The sequence below is a fragment of the Nothobranchius furzeri genome, chromosome 13, assembly GCF_043380555.1.
Source record: "Nothobranchius furzeri strain GRZ-AD chromosome 13, NfurGRZ-RIMD1, whole genome shotgun sequence".
Taxonomy (NCBI): Eukaryota; Metazoa; Chordata; class Actinopteri; order Cyprinodontiformes; family Nothobranchiidae; genus Nothobranchius; species Nothobranchius furzeri.
Window position 1 is genome coordinate 46,830,008 of NC_091753.1, and position 17,652 is coordinate 46,847,659.

The 17,652-nt window shown below is 42.0% G+C and overlaps 2 protein-coding genes and 1 non-coding gene across 3 annotated transcripts; 1 reads left to right on the plus strand and 2 right to left on the minus strand.

Moving 5' to 3' along the window:
* The first annotated feature begins 933 nt into the window (after positions 1 to 933).
* LOC107380152 (uncharacterized) lies at positions 934 to 9,078 on the plus strand. Its single transcript, XM_015951251.3, has 3 exons — positions 934 to 1,717; positions 2,458 to 2,544; positions 2,706 to 9,078. The coding sequence occupies exons 1-2, from the start codon at positions 1,147 to 1,149 to the stop codon at positions 2,514 to 2,516; spliced, it is 630 nt and encodes a 209-aa protein (XP_015806737.1). The 5' UTR covers positions 934 to 1,146; the 3' UTR covers positions 2,517 to 2,544; positions 2,706 to 9,078.
* A 137-nt stretch (positions 9,079 to 9,215) lies between these two features.
* Positions 9,216 to 16,020, minus strand: LOC129163804 (uncharacterized). The gene has a single exon (XM_054742589.2). The coding sequence runs from the start codon at positions 15,273 to 15,275 to the stop codon at positions 13,884 to 13,886; it is 1,392 nt and encodes a 463-aa protein (XP_054598564.1). The 5' UTR covers positions 15,276 to 16,020; the 3' UTR covers positions 9,216 to 13,883.
* Positions 13,380 to 13,564, minus strand: LOC129163990 (U2 spliceosomal RNA). The gene has a single exon (XR_008563791.1). It is a non-coding gene; the product is annotated as a U2 spliceosomal RNA (small nuclear RNA).
* Positions 16,021 to 17,652: the final 1,632 nt, after the last annotated feature.

Below are 17,652 nucleotides of genomic sequence, written 5' to 3' on the forward strand. Positions count from 1 at the left end.
TTTCCCGTGGACTCCGGCTCCACCATCCGAATGTCACAGAGGCGATTCTTCTTTGTGGCTGTATTACGGCCGCCGCCGTTTTGGAGCCCAGTGATGTGCTGCACTCCGTTTTCCGGTGCAGAAGTGCAGCACCTTGGACAGCTGCTCCTTGGGAAGCTGTCTTTCCTTCAGGACCATGGACAGCACCAGACCTCCAGTCACGCTCAGCTGGGACTTTTCAACTCATCAGCTGGCCCTTCAAAAGCGGCCAGCTGGAGCTCATCAGGGGAGAGAAATGTTTGTGGGTTGCAGCAGCAACTGGTTCTTCTCTTCCCTTGTGGTTCTCCTGGTCTTGTGGTTTAAAACCTTTAGCAGTTGTTCTTTCTTCTAGAGAGAGAGAGAGTGAGTAGGATTTTTTTTATGTCTGGGACACTTTGAGTTAACTGGTACTTGTGGTTTGGTTCGTCTTTAAGACTATTTTTGGTTAATTACCTGTTGGGGTTATGCCCGTTTTGATTTTGAGTCTCCGTTAAATATAGAAGAGCTATTTAGGATTTTTGGTGTTTTGACAATTTCAGTTACTGTAGTGAATTTAGCTTGGTTTGTCTCTCTGACAATCCTTAGTTAATTATGGGGTTTTTGCCCTTTCTTGATTTATAGTCTCCGTTTAACAAAGGAGTTATTTTAGGATTCTTGGTGTGGTTTGTCCTTTGGACATCTTTAGTTAATTGATCTTAACTTTGGTAATTTCTAGGTAAGGGTTTTGGCCCCCCTTTTTTTTAATAAACCTTTGTAAAGACGAGGACACTTTAAGTTTGGTTTTGCTTTGTCAAGCCTTTTTCTTCCCATAAGGGTTACTTTGCGTTAAACTCGTCCTTATGTTTATTCCCCTCTCCTTCCTAGCTGAGCCCACAGAGGGGTGTAACATAAAGGGGGGGGGGGGGGGCTGGGGGGGGGGCTCGTTTGGGATTTACTGATTTATTACTGCTTTATTACACTGTTAATAGCCTGTTTTGGATCAGTTAAACCCGTGTCAAACATTTGGACTAGTTTTAACAATTGGTAGCTCTTTGTTGGTTTTAGAAGACACAAAACACCCACTGTTTTGTGTAGTGTCCTTTTGTTCTTGTGCTCTTAAGCACGGCTCGGTTTTGTGTGGAGACATTTATGGAGGCTCCATCCCGTGAAGTGCTGGAGCGTTGCCGCAAGGCTGACCTACTGCAAATAGCTGCCAACCTTGCTCTTGACATCCCAAACCCTGTTCTGAAAAGAGACTTGAAACTGCTTATTGTGGAGCGTTTAGAGGAAATGGGGATTTTACAGACTGAGAAGGAGTCTGGCACAAAGACTGAACCAGATGGCTCTCCTGCAGATCCTGCTGGGTGCGACGATCCTGAAGTCCCTGCTGCTGCGGAGGATCGCGAGGGTGAGATGACAGAGACGAGCAAATCTCCTCTAACACAACGAAAGTCTGCTCCGACCTCCCCAGGTTCACCGACGGAAGGATCTCGAGACGCACGATTACAGGTGCGACTGGCCCGTCTGGACATAGAAAGAGAGGAGAAAGCCCAGGCTAAAAGACTGCAGATGGAACTGGAGGTTCGGAGGATGGAGATCGAAGCTGAAACGGCTGTGAGAATAAGGAAACTGGAACTAGAAGCCCAGCTTTCAAACCCTGGACTTTACACCACGCCCACCAAAACTCCGCAACCCGCCACAACCCCGGCCTTTGATATCAGTAAGTGCATTTCTTTAATGCCTACTTTTAGAGAGACCGAGGTTGACAGCTATTTTGTAGCTTTTGAAAGAATTGCGAAGACGTTGCAGTGGCCGCGCGGGGTGTGGTCTGTGCTGCTCCAGTGCAAGCGGAGTGGCAGAGCTTTAGAAGTTCTGTCTGCGCTCCCTGTCACAGACAGTTTGGACTATGACCGAGTGAAAGCTGTTATACTTCAAGCTTATGAGTTAATCCCAGAAGCTTATTAACAGAAATTCAGACAAGCCAAGAAAAGTGCTGGACAAACACATGTGGAATTTGTGTGAGATAAGCATGTTGTTTGATAAATGGTGTTCGTCCACCAAAATCAAAACCTTAAGTGACCTCCGAGAATTTATCCTTTTAGAGGATTTTAAACGTAAGCTGCCTGAGAGACTGGTGATCAGCTGCGTCCCTGTTAGCGGACGAATTCACACGAACTCAGAGAGATTGCGAGGAGATGAGAGAAAAGACATTCAGCCTGTTGTGGTAAAGAAGTCTATAAAAAGAAGCCCTCAAAACTGTAATCCTGAAACCCGTGCCTGTTACTACTGTCACAGAACAGGACACGTCCTTAAGGATTGTTTTATGTTGCAGAAAAAGAACGGGAAGCCCTCTGCAGCCCCTAAGGAAGTTGCATTCCTTAAAAGGTCGCCTGTGGTTAAACCCTTGTGCGTGCGCCGCCAGAGAAACTGATGCTTGTTTTGTACTTTTTATTCTTTCAGGGGAGACCTCGTTGACTCCCGGTGATTCGGACAAGCAAAGCATGGACATCTTTAGTTAATTAATTGATCTTAACTGGTAATTTCTAGGTAAGGGTTTTGGCCCCTTTTGGGTGTTTTTTTTTTTTAAATAAACCTTTGTAAAGACGAGGACACTTTAAGTTTGGTTTTGCTTTGTCAAGCCTTTTTCTTCCCATAAGGGTTACTTTGCGTTAAACTCGTCCTTATGTTTATTCCCCTCTCCTTCCTAGCTGAGCCCACAGAGTGGTGTTACGGGCTGTGTCCTTGGCTCGCTGCCCGCAACACTGACTATGTCCTCAGGGCTGCAGCCGTCCAGATCAGCCACGGGGGGATCTGCATGTGTTTTCTCACCAGCAAGTTTCTGGAGGTCCAAATGGCGTCTTTGATGGCGGCTAGGGTGAGCCTTTCCTCGTCACTGAGTTTTTCTGGCTTTGCCCTACTCTGGCTCACCCCATAGAGCACTAGGTGTGCTGTCAGGACCTCCCTTGCTGGCAAGTCCTGGGAGCCGGCTGTTGTCCACAGGTCAATAACAGCGCTGCACTCCCAAAGGAGGTGCCGTACCATCTCCGATGCGCCACAGCCGGATCGGGGGCATGCTGCTTTGGCTGCCATTCCTCTGGAGTGCATAACATCCCTGACGGGGAGGATCCCATGTGCTACCAACCATGAAAGGTCCATCAGTCTGTTTGGGAGACCAGGGAGACCTGCAAGTCCCGCAACAGGAATCGGGTCACTTCGAGCCTGTACAACAGAGGTTAAATAACGCTGGTTTAAAAGTGTCCTGGCTTTCATTTTCCAAACTAAAATGTGTTAATGTCTTAATGACCTCGTAGGCAGGTGGTAACTGAAAAGCTACAGGTACACTCAAATTAATTGGTACCAATTTTAATTTATGGAGGTATGAACCCATACAATAGTAAGTCATTGCACGTGTCTTTACACCGCCCTGTTCCATCATTACTACTCGCATGTGGGTGCAGGTGTAATGTGCTCCCAGACACAAATATAGGTCTGGAACCCCCATGCCTCCTTTTCCTTTAAGTTTCATTTCTTCTCTCCAGTCTCTCCCATTTGGATCCCCATTAAAAAACTGGAAGATTGTCTTCTCAAGACTTCTTATCGTTTTCCTAGATGGTAAAAACACACTTGATGCCAATAAAAACAAAGGGATCATCACAGCTTTTATCAGCACTTTTCCGTTCAGGGTTAGGTCTCTTTGTTTCCACAGGCCTGTTCTCTGTCTCACTTTTGCTGATATTTCTGTCCAATTTACCTCGCCTTTACCTTCTTTATCAAATTTAATCCCTAATATCTTTTGTTCATTTGAGTTTACTTTTGCCTGTGTTCTTTCACTTGCTGTCCATGGTCCATACAGCTGTAGTTGTGTTTTGTTCTCATTTAATTTGGCCCCAGATGCTTTCCCATACTGCTCAGTTGGTATAAAAGCTGTTTATAGATGCCATGTCAGTACACACGATATTAATGTCGTCCATATATAAAACACATTTTAGGTCTTGACCTCCACTGCCTGGTATCCTTTGTCCTGTAATCCATTTCTTATCATTTGTGCTAATGGCTCAATGTATATCACGTACAAAATCGCTGACAGCGGTCACCCTTGTCTCACACCTGACCTGATGGGTATTTGTTAGATGTCCATTTAGCAGACATTTACTGTAAACATTACTATATATTAACTTTATCCAGTGCTTGCATCTTTCAGGTAGACCTATTTTCTCTAATAACTTGAACAAAAACACATGTGAAACTCTATCAAAGGCTTTTTCAAAATCTAGGTTGGCTATTATTAACTTGGTGTTCTCTTTAGCCATTGCAACATTGTCCCCTATAAGGATGAAACCATCTGATCTTTCTCCCTTTAACTGCACACGTCTGGTCTGAATGTATAATTTGTCCTAAAAACGGTTTTAGTCTCGTTGCTAAAAGTCTACTAAAGTTTGCAGTCTGTTTAAAAGCGTAATCGGTCTCCAGTTCCTCAAGTCCATTTTGTTGTTCCTTTATAAATTCGGGACACGATTCCACATCTAAAACTCTCAGGTAGCTGGTCCAATTGATCAAATTCTTTAAAAACCTCCAAGATATCTGGTCCCAAAATCTCTCAAAATGTCAGATAAAACTCCAAGGGTAAACAATCTGCTCCTGGTGATTTATCTTTTTTTGAAGGCTTTTAAATTCTTTTCCATTTCAATCATATTAAACTCTTGACACATTTCTTTTCCTTCTCTAAACTCTGTCATGTCTTTTAAAATTTCATTAAACATTTTCATCTCTATCTCCCTTTCATTGTACAAATCTTTATAAAACTCTTAAACAGTCCTCTTTATTCCTTTCGTGTTTTTCTTGTTTGGTTCTCAGAACTGTTATCGTATCTGTTTTACTCATTATTTTCCTAAAGAAGTATTGTGTACATTTTTCTCCTTCCTCTGCTTCTTTAGTTTTACTTCTTAAAATCATACCTTTACTTCTCTCTTTCGACCATCTCTGTCATGTCTTTTTATTTCTTATTTCACTTGCAAAATTAATTCCATTTTGGTTTAAAACGTAATACCTTTGCAATCTTTTTTGCAATTCTTTTAAGATTTGTGTTTCTTTGTCCTTTTTTTTTCTTTTGTTGCAGAAAAAGGTTTTTGTTCTTTGTTTAACCATTTCCCACCACCTAGCTCTGTTTTCAAACATATCCTGAAGTGTTTGCCCGTCCTTATAAACCATCTCATATTCTGCTCTTATACGGGGGTCTTCTAAAAGTGAGCAATTTAATTTCCATAAACCTCTTCCTGGTACTAGGTCCAATAGTATTTTACATTTGCATGTTAGCACACAGTGGTCAGAAAAAAAAGCTGGAGTTAGCTGAACATTCAGAGGTACAGTCTCTTGCCAGTAAGTAGTCAATTCTTGACGCTTTGGAGCCATCGTCACTGCTCCATGTAAAGCCTTCCTTTTCTGGTTGCAAGCTTTTAAAACAATCTATCAATTTAAAATCTTGTGTTATCTTTCTCAATAAATGTGAGGTTTTATCAAGTTTTAAAATCTTCCCCGCACCCTTTCCTGTCTTTACTATTCATTAAACAATTAAAATCTCCTACAATTATTGGCATCTTCTCAAGCAAATGTTCTTGTAAGCTTTCTAACAAATCCCATCTTTCATTTTTGCTATTTGGTGCATAAATATTTAGAATTTTGAAATTTTGTCCTAAATAGGTTAGTACTGCTATAAGTGCTCTACCATCTTTTATCACTTTACTCTCTTTTATTACCCTTGGATTGTTTATTAAGATTGCTACACCATCATTTTTATTTTCATTTGACCCACTCCAGATTGAAGGATATGACCACGACTCTTGCTACCAATGATAGCTTTTAAGAAATTGTAGATTACATTCTTGCAGCAATAAAACCTCATTTCTCGGATGTTTTAGAGATGTTAAAACCGTTTGGGCCCTTAATTTTGTCTTAATACCCCTCACATTAATTGTTGAGATTGTGAGGGACATGAAAATGAGAATAAACCACATTACTCACATTGTCATTTTTGCATACAATGGCTCTTGCCATCATTCATCCATTATCCTTGTCTTTTTCCACGGTGTTCTGTTTTACCCTTTCTCCTTGTTCAAGCTTTTGTACTGGGTTGGTTTCTCCAGATTTACCTTTTGGAGTAGACTGATATGTTATCGGAAGAAAAGATGTTTCGTTCGGAAATTTATTGACACTTTTCTCTTAACATTTACATTCTCTTCACCCATATGGGGGGGGGGGGGGATAAGGGGTATAACAAGGGTAGAAAGAAATGCAATGGCAACAATAAAACATCCCAAACATCAAAATTCGTCACAGTAGCCATCTCTCTGGTCCCATTGTCCCATCACTCCCTCCACAAGTCGCAGGACGATGGGGGGTGGGGTCAGCGACCCCACTGCACTCCTGGTCTCCCCTCTTTTTCTTTACCTGCCTCAGCAGATGGGGAGGGCCTCTGGCCTCTTTTACCAGTCTCCCTTTCATCGTCAGGCCGCTGCTGCCCTAATCTTTTTTTCTCTGGACTCCAGCTCCTTCCTCCGTTGGGTGCATGCGATTCTTCTTTGCGGCTGTGTTCTTGGCAGGCAGTCCTCTGACATTTTATTCTCCACTTGTCAGCTACCATTCGAACAACAGCCACAAGTTTCTGGAGGTCCATATGGCGTCTTTAAGGGCGGCTAAGGTGTGCCATTGGTCCAGACTTAGCTTTGCTGTTTTGCCAGACTTGGGACACACACCGTACAGCACAGTCTGTGCCGTTAGGAACTCCCTTGCGGGTAAGTACGGGAATTTTAAGGAGCTGGCCGTTGTCCATAGATCCTGGGCAGCGCTTACAGACTCCGGTGCGCCACATCCGGGCCGGGGGCATACCGCCGTGGGTGCCATTCCTCTGGTATGCATCACGGCTCTGACTGGGAGAATACCATGTACCGTCAACCATGATGTGTCCTTTAGACGGTTTGGCATTCCAGGGCGGATGATATTTTTCCCAACCTCCTCCGCCTCCTCCCCATCAGCCCTGCGACCGGGAATGGTATATCTCGTGCCTGTACAACAGAGATCATTAGACATTTACTTGATAAAACTTTCTCATTTTCGTTTTCTAACTTAAAATTGTTTAAGAACACCTGAATTTTCTTGTATGCACGTGGCATGTTTAGAGCCATCGGTACTGTCAAATCTCTTTCTTTCTTTTTCAATTTTTGCAAGTAAAAGCCCATCCAATATTATCATTGCCATGTACTTTTCATTCTCTCCTTTTCCCAGTATCTGTTTCATATGTGTTGCAGTGTAATGTGCTCCCAGGGAGAGATATATATCTGGTACGTCTCTTCCCCCTTTTTTTTTTTTTTTTTTTTTATCGGCTTCTTCATTTCTGTTTTTCTTATCCTATCCCATTTGGCTCCCCACATGAATTGCATGGTCAGCCTCTCCAGTTCGCCAGTCGTTTTCCTGGAAGGGAAGAACACACTTGCTGCCAACTGGAGCAAGGGGATGATTACAGTCTTTATCACCAGAACCTTTCCTTCTATGGTCAACTCTCTCTGTTGCCATAGTCCTACTTTTTGTTGTCCTCTTTCTCCTCTTCCCTAGCTTTATATCGTTCCCTTTTCCCTTGCTCTAGCTCTTGTAATGTGTTGGTTTCTTCAGAATTATCTTTTGGACTTGACTGACACAATAACGGAAGAAAAGATGTTTCGTTGGGAGAGTCTGATGGAAAGATTCTAGTTTCCTGCAAAGATTCATCTGATAACACATCATCCCTTCCTCTTTTTCCCTCTGGAATGGGACTTTGAGGTAAAGAGTCCTCAGCTGGTCTTTTAGCAGTTTGTATTACTGGTCTCTGTTCTTCTGTTTCCTTCTCCGTAATTTGTAACACCTGTCCCTGATGTTCTCCCTGTTTTCCAGTTAATTGTTTTTCAAGCTCCGCCCCCTTTTCCTCCTCTGTCATTGGTTCCTCTAGTAACTCACCAAGCTCTTCTGCAGGTGCCTCCACTTCCCTCCTAATTAAGTCATCTTGTTTTCCCTTACCCGCCTTAACTTTGTTTGCAAAGGACTTTGGACAGTCTTTAAACAAATGGTTTTCCATTCCACACAAGTTACATTTCCTTCCTTTATCACACTCTTCAACAGTGTGTCCTATTTCTCTGCATTTCCTGCAGAATGCTTTCTCACATGCTTCCACCAAATGTCCATGCTCCCCACATTGTCTGCATAATTTTGGTTGACCTTGGTAATGAATATAGCCTCTGTTTTCCCCCAACACGATTACCTGCGGCAGGTGTTTTAATCCCTGAAAGCTCTCTGGGTCCTCAAACTGTTGGATTGGTATCCTCCATGCACAGTTCCAAATGCCGTCAATGTCCCTAACTTTCACTGCTTGCCCTCTTGCATTACAAAACCTACTCAACCAAAGGCAAATGTCTTCACCACTCAGTCTTCACCACTCACCATCTCATTAAACATTCTTAACAATCACTGTTTTCCTGGTATTGTCATTCAGTTTCACAATTTCGAACATGTTGAACTCCATTTTTACCTTTTCCAGTCTTGTCCAGAAGTCTTTCCATAGTATCTCAGTCTGAAAACTGACATCGAATCCTTTGTTGAAAGGCAAGGTCAGGATGCAATTTAGGTTGTCTGGCTTGAATCCCAGCAGCTGTTGGATCATCTTCCGTGAAAAATCCAAACGTGACATCTTCTCCACCGTTAACCTGAAGAGAAATTGCACACTGTGGTGCCTCCATGCATCAGCGCAAAGCGCCGACATCACGGAGGCATCACAGAGTCAAAAAGTCCACAAAAGCTGTCGAAACTTTAAACCAATTCAAATTTTAAATTATAATTTTTGGTGCTAGCTATTGAGATGACCTGCGCAAGACTACTGATGTCACCTTGTTTCTGGATTATAGGCATCTCTTTCACATGGCTTTGAATATCCTGGAGTGTAGTAATGTTGAATGTTATGTTCTTGAATTTTTTCATTTTAACCTATTGTTTTTGCCATCTTTAAAATGGCTCTGAATTGTATTACTTTTTATAGTGGTTCATTAAATGTTATTGTTTTTACTGCTATTTCGTTTTTTTTTCCCCATAATAATGTTAACTTTGGTCAGACTGCAGTGTAATGCACTATATAAATGAACATTGATTTGATATTACATTTTAACATGAAAATTATGCTGTAACAAGATGATATTGTTAGAACAATAAAATCGTGTTATAAAATTTTATTTTGCACGGGTGTTAGCTCAACGCTCCCATAAATATTATTAAAAAAAACAAATACATTCTTTGAGAGCTTGAACTACTACAAGTCGCATAACAGAGTATCAAATATTACAATCCATAACAAGTTGAAACATTCATATAAGCATTAAGCTTGACATTTACTTCAAATAGATAGACTAAAGAACAGAAAAATGTTCAATTAAAAATGACTCTCTTTTAGTGCGTACCATTATAAAATCAAGTTAAAGAGGTCGTAATGCCCCCCTCAGAGTCTTACTCCACTCACGTATCAATTTTAAAAAATGCAACATTAGTAGGCATTGCCTGGAGGACCGAGAGGGCGGAGCCGCGGCAGTGACGAAGATGATGGCTAACTAGAAGATGCTAGCTTCTTTCACTCTGAGCAGTTATTAGAAGTGGAGGACGTTTCTCCCCCTCCTTACCCAGACACTCAAGAAGAAAGGGACCAAGTCTATTTGGAGGAGACAAGTGGACCTGAGCCTTATTGTTTTGAGCTTGTGAGTTGCCTGAAACTAGCGGAACCGACCCAACAGAACCAGCTCTGAATGGTAAGTAGCCGTTAGCCATGGCATTGGATTAGCTGCAGGGTTTGGCTCCACGACCCTAAAAAGCTAGTATTCCGCATGTTTTAGACGTTTATCTGCTTCAACACACCTGGTTTTAATCAGCAACAAATAGCTGAGCTGCTTAACAGCTAACCTGTTAAAGCAGGAAAACCACTGAAACGTGCTGGATAGCAGCTTTCCAGGAGCCCTGGGCTCAAGTTAGTCTGCTGCATAGAAAGTTATGAAAAAACTCTATGAGAAAATTATTCTGTAATGTGTTCAGCCCACTAAAACTGCCCTGATTTATTTATTTACTGATAACAGCTGCTCTCTTGGTTCTAGGTCCTCTGGTGTCTGCAACTGGTCTGGTGTCGTCAGGATCAGGAGCTTCCGGAAGAATGTGCCTTTCAATTACTCTTTCCCCCTTATTTGTTATATTAATTAAATAAATCTTAATTTATATATTTCCTGTTTTTGTTCATGTCCATAAATACTTATTAAAACGAGCTTTTAACAGTGAGGTGCTAGTTTAATTCATGACAATACAGCTAGTTAAGCATGCAACAATGTGATAATCAATGTAATTTATAAATATCCATTAAAATATCAAAACTGGAATCTAAATGAGATATTTGGCAGCACAAAAAACTTGTCAAACACAATATTTATTATAATAGTTGTAGGCAGACAGGAGACAGAGCTGATGGAGGTTCTTAGTCATCGAAGGATGGCTGAAGGCTTTCCAGGAACAGGAGATGTGGTGTTGTCTCTTCTCTCTATTCTGCCAGATGAGCTGATAGGTTACAGGTGTGTGAGGACATCCTCATGCTGTCATAACCAGATGACATGAATTATCAGGTGATCAGCCAGGCTAATGATGAGATGCAGAAAGAAAACAAATCCAGCACAGTGTACAATAATAATATGTGGTGTTGCTCACCTTATGTGCTCTTATAGAGTGTTAACGTGTGACTGCCTCATGGTGTAGAGCCCATATTTTGCTGAGTGTCCTGCAATAATGCAGGTTATTAGTTAATTTACTTTTGATCGCAAAAACAAAATATTTAATGTAAAAGTTATTTACCAGGTGAATCAGCTCACATGTCACCACCAAGTGTCACAGGGCCAGAATCAGTAGCCTCCTTCATGATGTCATGATGTAATCACATACTTATTTAATTGTTAATATCTTAAAAATTCTGAAATGTTTTAATTTTTTTTTACCTTGAACAGTTCACTGAGCTTGCACTGTCACTGAGGTGGAAGCTGGAATCAAGAACAGACACCTCACATCTTGGTCTTTTCAGGGGTGTGGACGCTGCTCTGGGACTTTCTGGAAGATGAATTTCCATCATGGTCCCTGTGGGTCACCAGACACCCTGTGAGCTCTAAACTGCGTGGCTATGTAAAAACAAAGAAACAGCACATTTATAAATGTTTAAAAGAGCATAAAATCAAGTATAACAATAATCTGTAAAACAAATTAAAACTAGAAGGTAATAATAAAATGTTTACATAGAAGATTATTAAAAATAATTCACCTTTGCTACGGGTAAGGCTTCACATCAGCCTGGACAAGTGCATTCTTGCAGACTACTAAATCAGTCTGACAGCCAGTGTCTTGGGTAGATTTAGCCTGAAAAAAAAAATAGAAGCACATTGTTGTTGGGAGTTTATAAAGTCAGATAATATACAAAAGAAACTGTCCTATATAGGTGCTTTATAACATTCCTAGTGAGTGATCATTGTTATAATGTAAAAGTCAGTCACATATGATGTGGAGAGCCTGAAATGCGACCTCCTGAACAGAATTCCTCACGGAACCGGGTCACAAGCTGGATTTCACGCTGTAATGCGGTCTGTCAACTAGTGCTGCGTCAGTTAGAGCCACTGTTGCAGAATTACCGACTGACTAGCTAAAGGAAGTGAACAATGTCGCTCAGACTTTGCATTTAGGTAGGGAATTGTCTTTAGAAGATGTCAAAACTTTTATTTGGCTTACTCACCTCAGACTGGAGCCCGCCGTGGTGGGGGAGCCGAGTCGGTGGGCTGCATCTAAATCGCGGAAGAGCCACGGTGGGCACAGCCTCCCTCTTCAAACGGAGACGTGCAGAATCGCAGGTAAAATGCTGGTTGCAAACTACAGCACCAGGCGGGAGCTGAATGTTTTCCAGACACCGATTGCGCGCAACCACTGGCACCTAATTTCTACGTCCAGCGGAGTACAACCCCACAGAACCACCGCAGCCATACTACACTACACCTTCTCACCATACTAACACGATATGGAGCACTAAACCCGAACTACTTTCCTAATTACACTAACAGCCAAACACTAACTAAACTACAATATCCAACAGCCAAACTAACACTAAATAAGTATTTATAACACTAAAAGCTATGCTAAAGACTAGGATATGCTAATGCTATATGCTAATGCTGAACTACGGCTAACCTCCTACACTCGCTTGCAAATCCAACTCCCAACTCGCCACAAGGCGTGGCCGAGACGCTCGTTGCTTTTATAACTTTGACACAGAGCTGCTACGTAGTACTCTACTGGTTTACGTAGTATCTTACTCTTTAGCCATTGGCTAAAATTGATTCAAAATGAGTCAAATTCTATGTTTTAAGCTGAAGGTGGAGCTATACTGTGGTATTTAGGCAGAATTTTTAAAGAAAATGCACCAAAATGCTAAAATAATGAATACACACATTTAAAACACTATTAGACACTGATTTATACAGTTCATCAGCAAGAAAAAGTTATTTTAGACGTTACTTGCTCTTTAAGCATTCTTCCGTCCCAAGGTAGTAGTGATGTGTCGGTTGTGAACGAGCCGGCTCTTTGAAGTGAACAACGGGAGCTGTCTCGTCATTGGGAGCCGTCCCCTCCCCTCCCCCCTCCCCTTTTGCTTTGGTGAAAGCTACAGGCGATTGGCCAACATGTGTAACTGCGTGTCCAGACTGTCCACACACAGAGCAGTAGGGGCAGGGAAGAGGGAGGATCAGACTCAGACAGACACACAGCAGAGCACATGTGGGAGGAGGGAGACGAGAGGGAATGAGGAGGAGGAAAAAGACGAGCGAGAGAGAGGAGAGTGCGACGAAGACGGTGAGAAAATGAGCGCCAGCAGTCGGAAAGTGGAGATTTCTGAAAGTGTTCAGTTATTAAACCCAAAGAAATGATAAATATTTGATATATAGCATTTTTTTACATTAGTAAATCATTTTACATATAGTTTAGCATTATTTTGGTTATAAATAAACTCTACGCAACAGAAAATCTGAGGAGCCACTTGAGAGCCGAAAGAGCTGGCTCTTTTTGGTGAGCTGAGCCAAAAGAACCGGCTCTCTAAAAAGAGCCGGAATTCCCATCACTACAAGGTAGAGATAAAAACATTTAAAATTGCATAACTTCATTTATTTGTAAAATGAATCAACTGCTTAATAATACATTATTTCAAACACTAAACTTCAGAACATCATATCATAGACCTATATTCACACAGGTTATTGACGAACTTTGCACAACTTCGGGCAAGATATAATACTTGATTTTCACACCATTAGGGGAGGTGCACCGTTCCCGGAGATACTGCAATACCAGGTCGATGCGTGGAGTGGACGGAGCAAGCCCCTATTCCATCTCCCTGTTCCAAAAATCAATTTAACATATGGTCCCCGGATAGGGGACGTATCAGATATTAAACTGATAAGAACAGATTTTTTTTTTCAAAATTTTTATTGACAATTATCAATTTACAATGCCTTTAAATTTTTTTTACAATAAAAGGAGCTATTCAACTAGATGATCTCTGTCATTTGTCTGAAGGCTGTGATCCTTTTAAGTTGCAGTTCTCCATGACCCTCAACCTGGAGGTCCCCAGACTGGGGGGCGGATGGCAGTCATGCCAGCATCAAAATGTACCCAGATCCTCCTCCACAAACCAAAGACCCTTTTTCCTCTGACCCCACAACTGGGGTGTGGTTTGGGATCCTCCATCTATGCGCTGGAGTGTCAGGGTGTTGCTGCTTCAACCTTTTCTCGTGGACTCCGGCTCCACCATCCGAATGTCACAGAGGCGATTCTTCTTTGTGGCTGTGTCCTTGGCTCGCCGCCCGCAACCCTGACGATGTCCTCAGGGCTGCAGCCATCCGGATCACAGCCACGGGGGGGATCTGCATGTGATTTCTCACCAGCAAGTTTCTGGAGGTCCAAATGGCGTCTTTGATGGCGGCTAGGGTGAGCCTTTCCTCGTCACCGAGTTTTTCTGGTTTTGCCGTACTCTGGCTCACCCCATAGAGCACTAGGTGTGCTGTCAGGACCTCCCTTGCTGGCAAGTACGGGAAGTCCTGGGAGCCGGCTGTTGTCCACAGGTCGATAGCAGCACTGCACTCCCAGAGGAGGTGCCGTACCGTCTCCGGTGCGCCACAGCCGGATCGGGGGCATGCCGCTTTGGCTGCCATTCCTCTGGAGTGCATAACATCCCTGACGGGGAGGATCCCATGTGCCACTTGCCATGACAGGTCCAACAGTCTGTTTGGGAGACCAGGGCGGCCTTTCCACACCGCCTCCGCCTCCCCACCTGCAAGTCCCGCAACAGGAATCGGGTCACTTCGAGCCTGTACAACAGAAGTTAAAAAACGCTGGTTTAAAAGAGTGTCCTTACTTTCATTTTCCAGATTAAAATGTGTTAAAAATGTCTTGATGACCTCGTAAGCAGGTGGCAACTGAAAGGCTACAGGTACTCTCAAATTACTTGGCATCAGTTTTAGTTTACGGAGGTATGAACCCATACAATAGTAAGACATTGCACGTGTCTTTACACCGGCCTGTTCAGTCATTACTACTCGCATGTGTGTGCAGGTGTAATGTGCACCCAGACACAAATATAGGTCTGGAACCCCCATGCCTCCTTTTCCTTTGGGTTTCTTCATTTCTTCTCTCTTTAGTCTCTCCCACTTGGATCCCCATAAAAACTGGAAGATTGTCCTCTCAAGACTTCTTATCATTTTCCTAGATGGTAAAAACACACTTGATGCCAATAAAAACAAAGGGATTATCACAGCTTTTATTATCAGCACTTTTCCATTCAGGGTTAGGTCTCTTTGTTTCCACAGGCCTGTTCTCTGTCTCACTTTTGCAGATATTTCTGTCCAATTTTCCTCACCTTTACCTTCTTTATCAAATTTAATCCCTAGTATCTTTTGTTCATTTGAGTTTACTTTTGCCTGTGTTCTTTCACTTGCTGTCCATGGTCCATACAGCTGTAGTTGTGTTTTGTTCTCATTTAGTTTGGCCCCAGATGCTTTCCCATACTGCTCAGTTAGTATAAAAGCTCTGTTTATAGATGCCATGTCAGTACACACGATATTAATATCGTCCATATATAAAACACATTTTAGGTCTTGACCTCCACTGCCTGGTATCCTTTGTCCTGTAATCCATTTATCGTTTCTTATCATTTGTGCTAATGGCTCAATGTATATTACGTACAAAATCGCTGACAGCGGGCAACCTTGTCTCACACCTGACCTGATCGGTATTTTTTTTGTTAGATGTCCATTTAGCAGACATTTACTGTAAACATTATTATATATTAACTTTATCCAGTTTGAATCTTTCAGGTAGACCTATTTTCTCCAGTAACTCAAACAAAAACACATGCGAAACTCTATCAAAGGCTTTTTCGAAGTCTAGGTTGGCTATTATTAACTTGGTGTTCTTTTCTTTAGCCATTGCAATATTGTCCCGTATAAGGATTAGACCATCTGTGATCTTTCTCCCTTTAACTGCACACGTCTGGTCTGAATGTATAATTTGTCCCAAAAACGGTTTTAGTCTCGTTGCTAAAAGTCTACTAAAAAGTTTGCAGTCTGTTTAAAAGTGTAATCGGTCTCCAGTTCCTCAAGTCCATTTTGTTGTTTCCTTTATAAATTAGGGACACGATTCCACACCTAAAACTCTCAGGTAGCTGGTCCAATTGATCAAATTCTTTATTTCTTCTTTTCCTTCTCTAAACTCTGTCATGTCTTTTAAAATTTCATTAAACATTTTCATCTCTATCTCCCTTTCGTTGTACAAATCTTCATAAAACTCTTCAACAGTCCTCTTTATTCCTTCCGTGGTTTTTTCTTCTGTTCCTTGTTTGGTTCTCAGAACTGTTATCGTATCTGTTTTACTCATTATTTTCCTAAAGAAGTATCGTGTACATTTTTCTCCTTCCTCTGCTTCTTTAGTTTTACTTCTTAAAATCATACCTTTACTTCTCTCTTTCGCCATCTCTGTCATTTGTCTTTTTATTTCTCTTATTTCGCTTGCAAAATTAATCCCATTTTGGTTTAAAACATAGTATCTTTGCAATCTTTTTTGCAATTCTTTTAAGATTCGTGTTTCTTTGTCCTTTTTTTTTCTTTTCCTTTGTTACAGAAAAAGGTTGCCAGCAAGGGAGGTCCTGACAGCACACCTAGTGCTCTATGGGGTGAGCCAGAGTACGGCAAAACCAGAAAAACTCGGTGACGAGGAAAGGCTCACCCTAGCCGCCATCAAAGACGCCATTTGGACCTCCAGAAACTTGCTGGTGAGAAATCACATGCAGATCCCCCCCGTGGCTGTGATCCGGATGGCTGCAGCCCTGAGGACATCGTCAGGGTTGCGGGCGGCGTCAACACACACAACACACACACACACACACACACACACACACACACACACACACACACACACACGTAAGCATAATCACTTCACCAATTGTTTTGATAAACTCACGATTTTCTATAACCTTTTTACTGTGTTCCTTGTCGAGTATATTAGCCAATGTTGTATTAGCTTTCACAGCCCTCTGGTAGTCCCTCCACGCTATCATTGAGTCCTTATGCCTTTCAGACTTTGCATGTACTGAAAACCCCTCCTCTCTCAGTTGCTTTTTTCCAGTTCCTAAATCCACATGGTGAGTCAAACACACTTCCTGCACTACTTGGTGGGCTAAAATGTCTGCATGCATGACAATAAGTAGAGTCCATAGTAACAGAATATTCAACCCAAGGATTACTTTCATACCAGCTTGGCTGAAAGCTGCATCTTCTGTCTCCTATTAATGTCACTGGAAATGTCCTCAAACTAGGCTGAGTAGGTGGGTCATCCTTGCACTTGCTGATATCTGAAAGAAAATAAATGTTAGCATGAGGATAAAAGTCATAATTAGTTAATTCAGAGTCTTATTTTATTTATTTATTAAATATAAACAACAGAAATGTTGGTCCAGAGTCAGAATGCCTCAAATGCATTTTACACACAATATGAGCTGCAAACACAGAGGGCTTGTTCAACACCCACAAACCTGACGGTATTGTACACGGTGCACATGACAGAAGATGTCCCTCTTTTTGCTCCTCACTCTCTCCCTCACAGCCTACATCTTCCTCCTCCTCACTCTCAGGGTGGACAGCCTCTGACCTGTCTGGTTCCTCTCCAACCAACTCCTCCTTCTCTCTTTCATCCTGCTTCTCAGTTCCCTCGTGACTTTCATCCTCTCTCTGTCTACGCTGTTCTTTACTAACAGCGGTAAAAAAAGGACAAAACGTCCCGCTGATGCTTCCAGTCAGTGCAGCGAGAAAGTCATAGATAAATGAATACTGTGATCTAATCTCAACGTGTCTAAGGCTTAAAATGCAGCAACTTCATTTTTATTTTACAGTTAACGTTACACAGGAAAAACAAATCAGTATTAACTGTGGATAGACTCAGTTAGGAACTTAAAAGTAAATGACAGAAACGCGCGACTACGACAAAACACTGATGTCAGGAAAATAAACTGTATTGCTTACCTTCGTCTCTTAGCGT

Bases quoted from the DNA above. Each gene is read 5' to 3' on its own strand.
- LOC107380152 (XM_015951251.3), top strand. From the start codon at position 1,147: ATGGAGGCTCCATCCCGTGAAGTGCTGGAGCGTTGCCGCAAGGCTGAC. The intron at 1,718-2,457 runs GTAAGTGCATTT...TTATTCTTTCAG, and splicing joins AACCCCGGCCTTTGATATCA to GGGAGACCTCGTTGACTCCC.
- LOC129163804 (XM_054742589.2), bottom strand. From the start codon at position 15,275: ATGATAAGAAACGATAAATGGATTACAGGACAAAGGATACCAGGCAGT.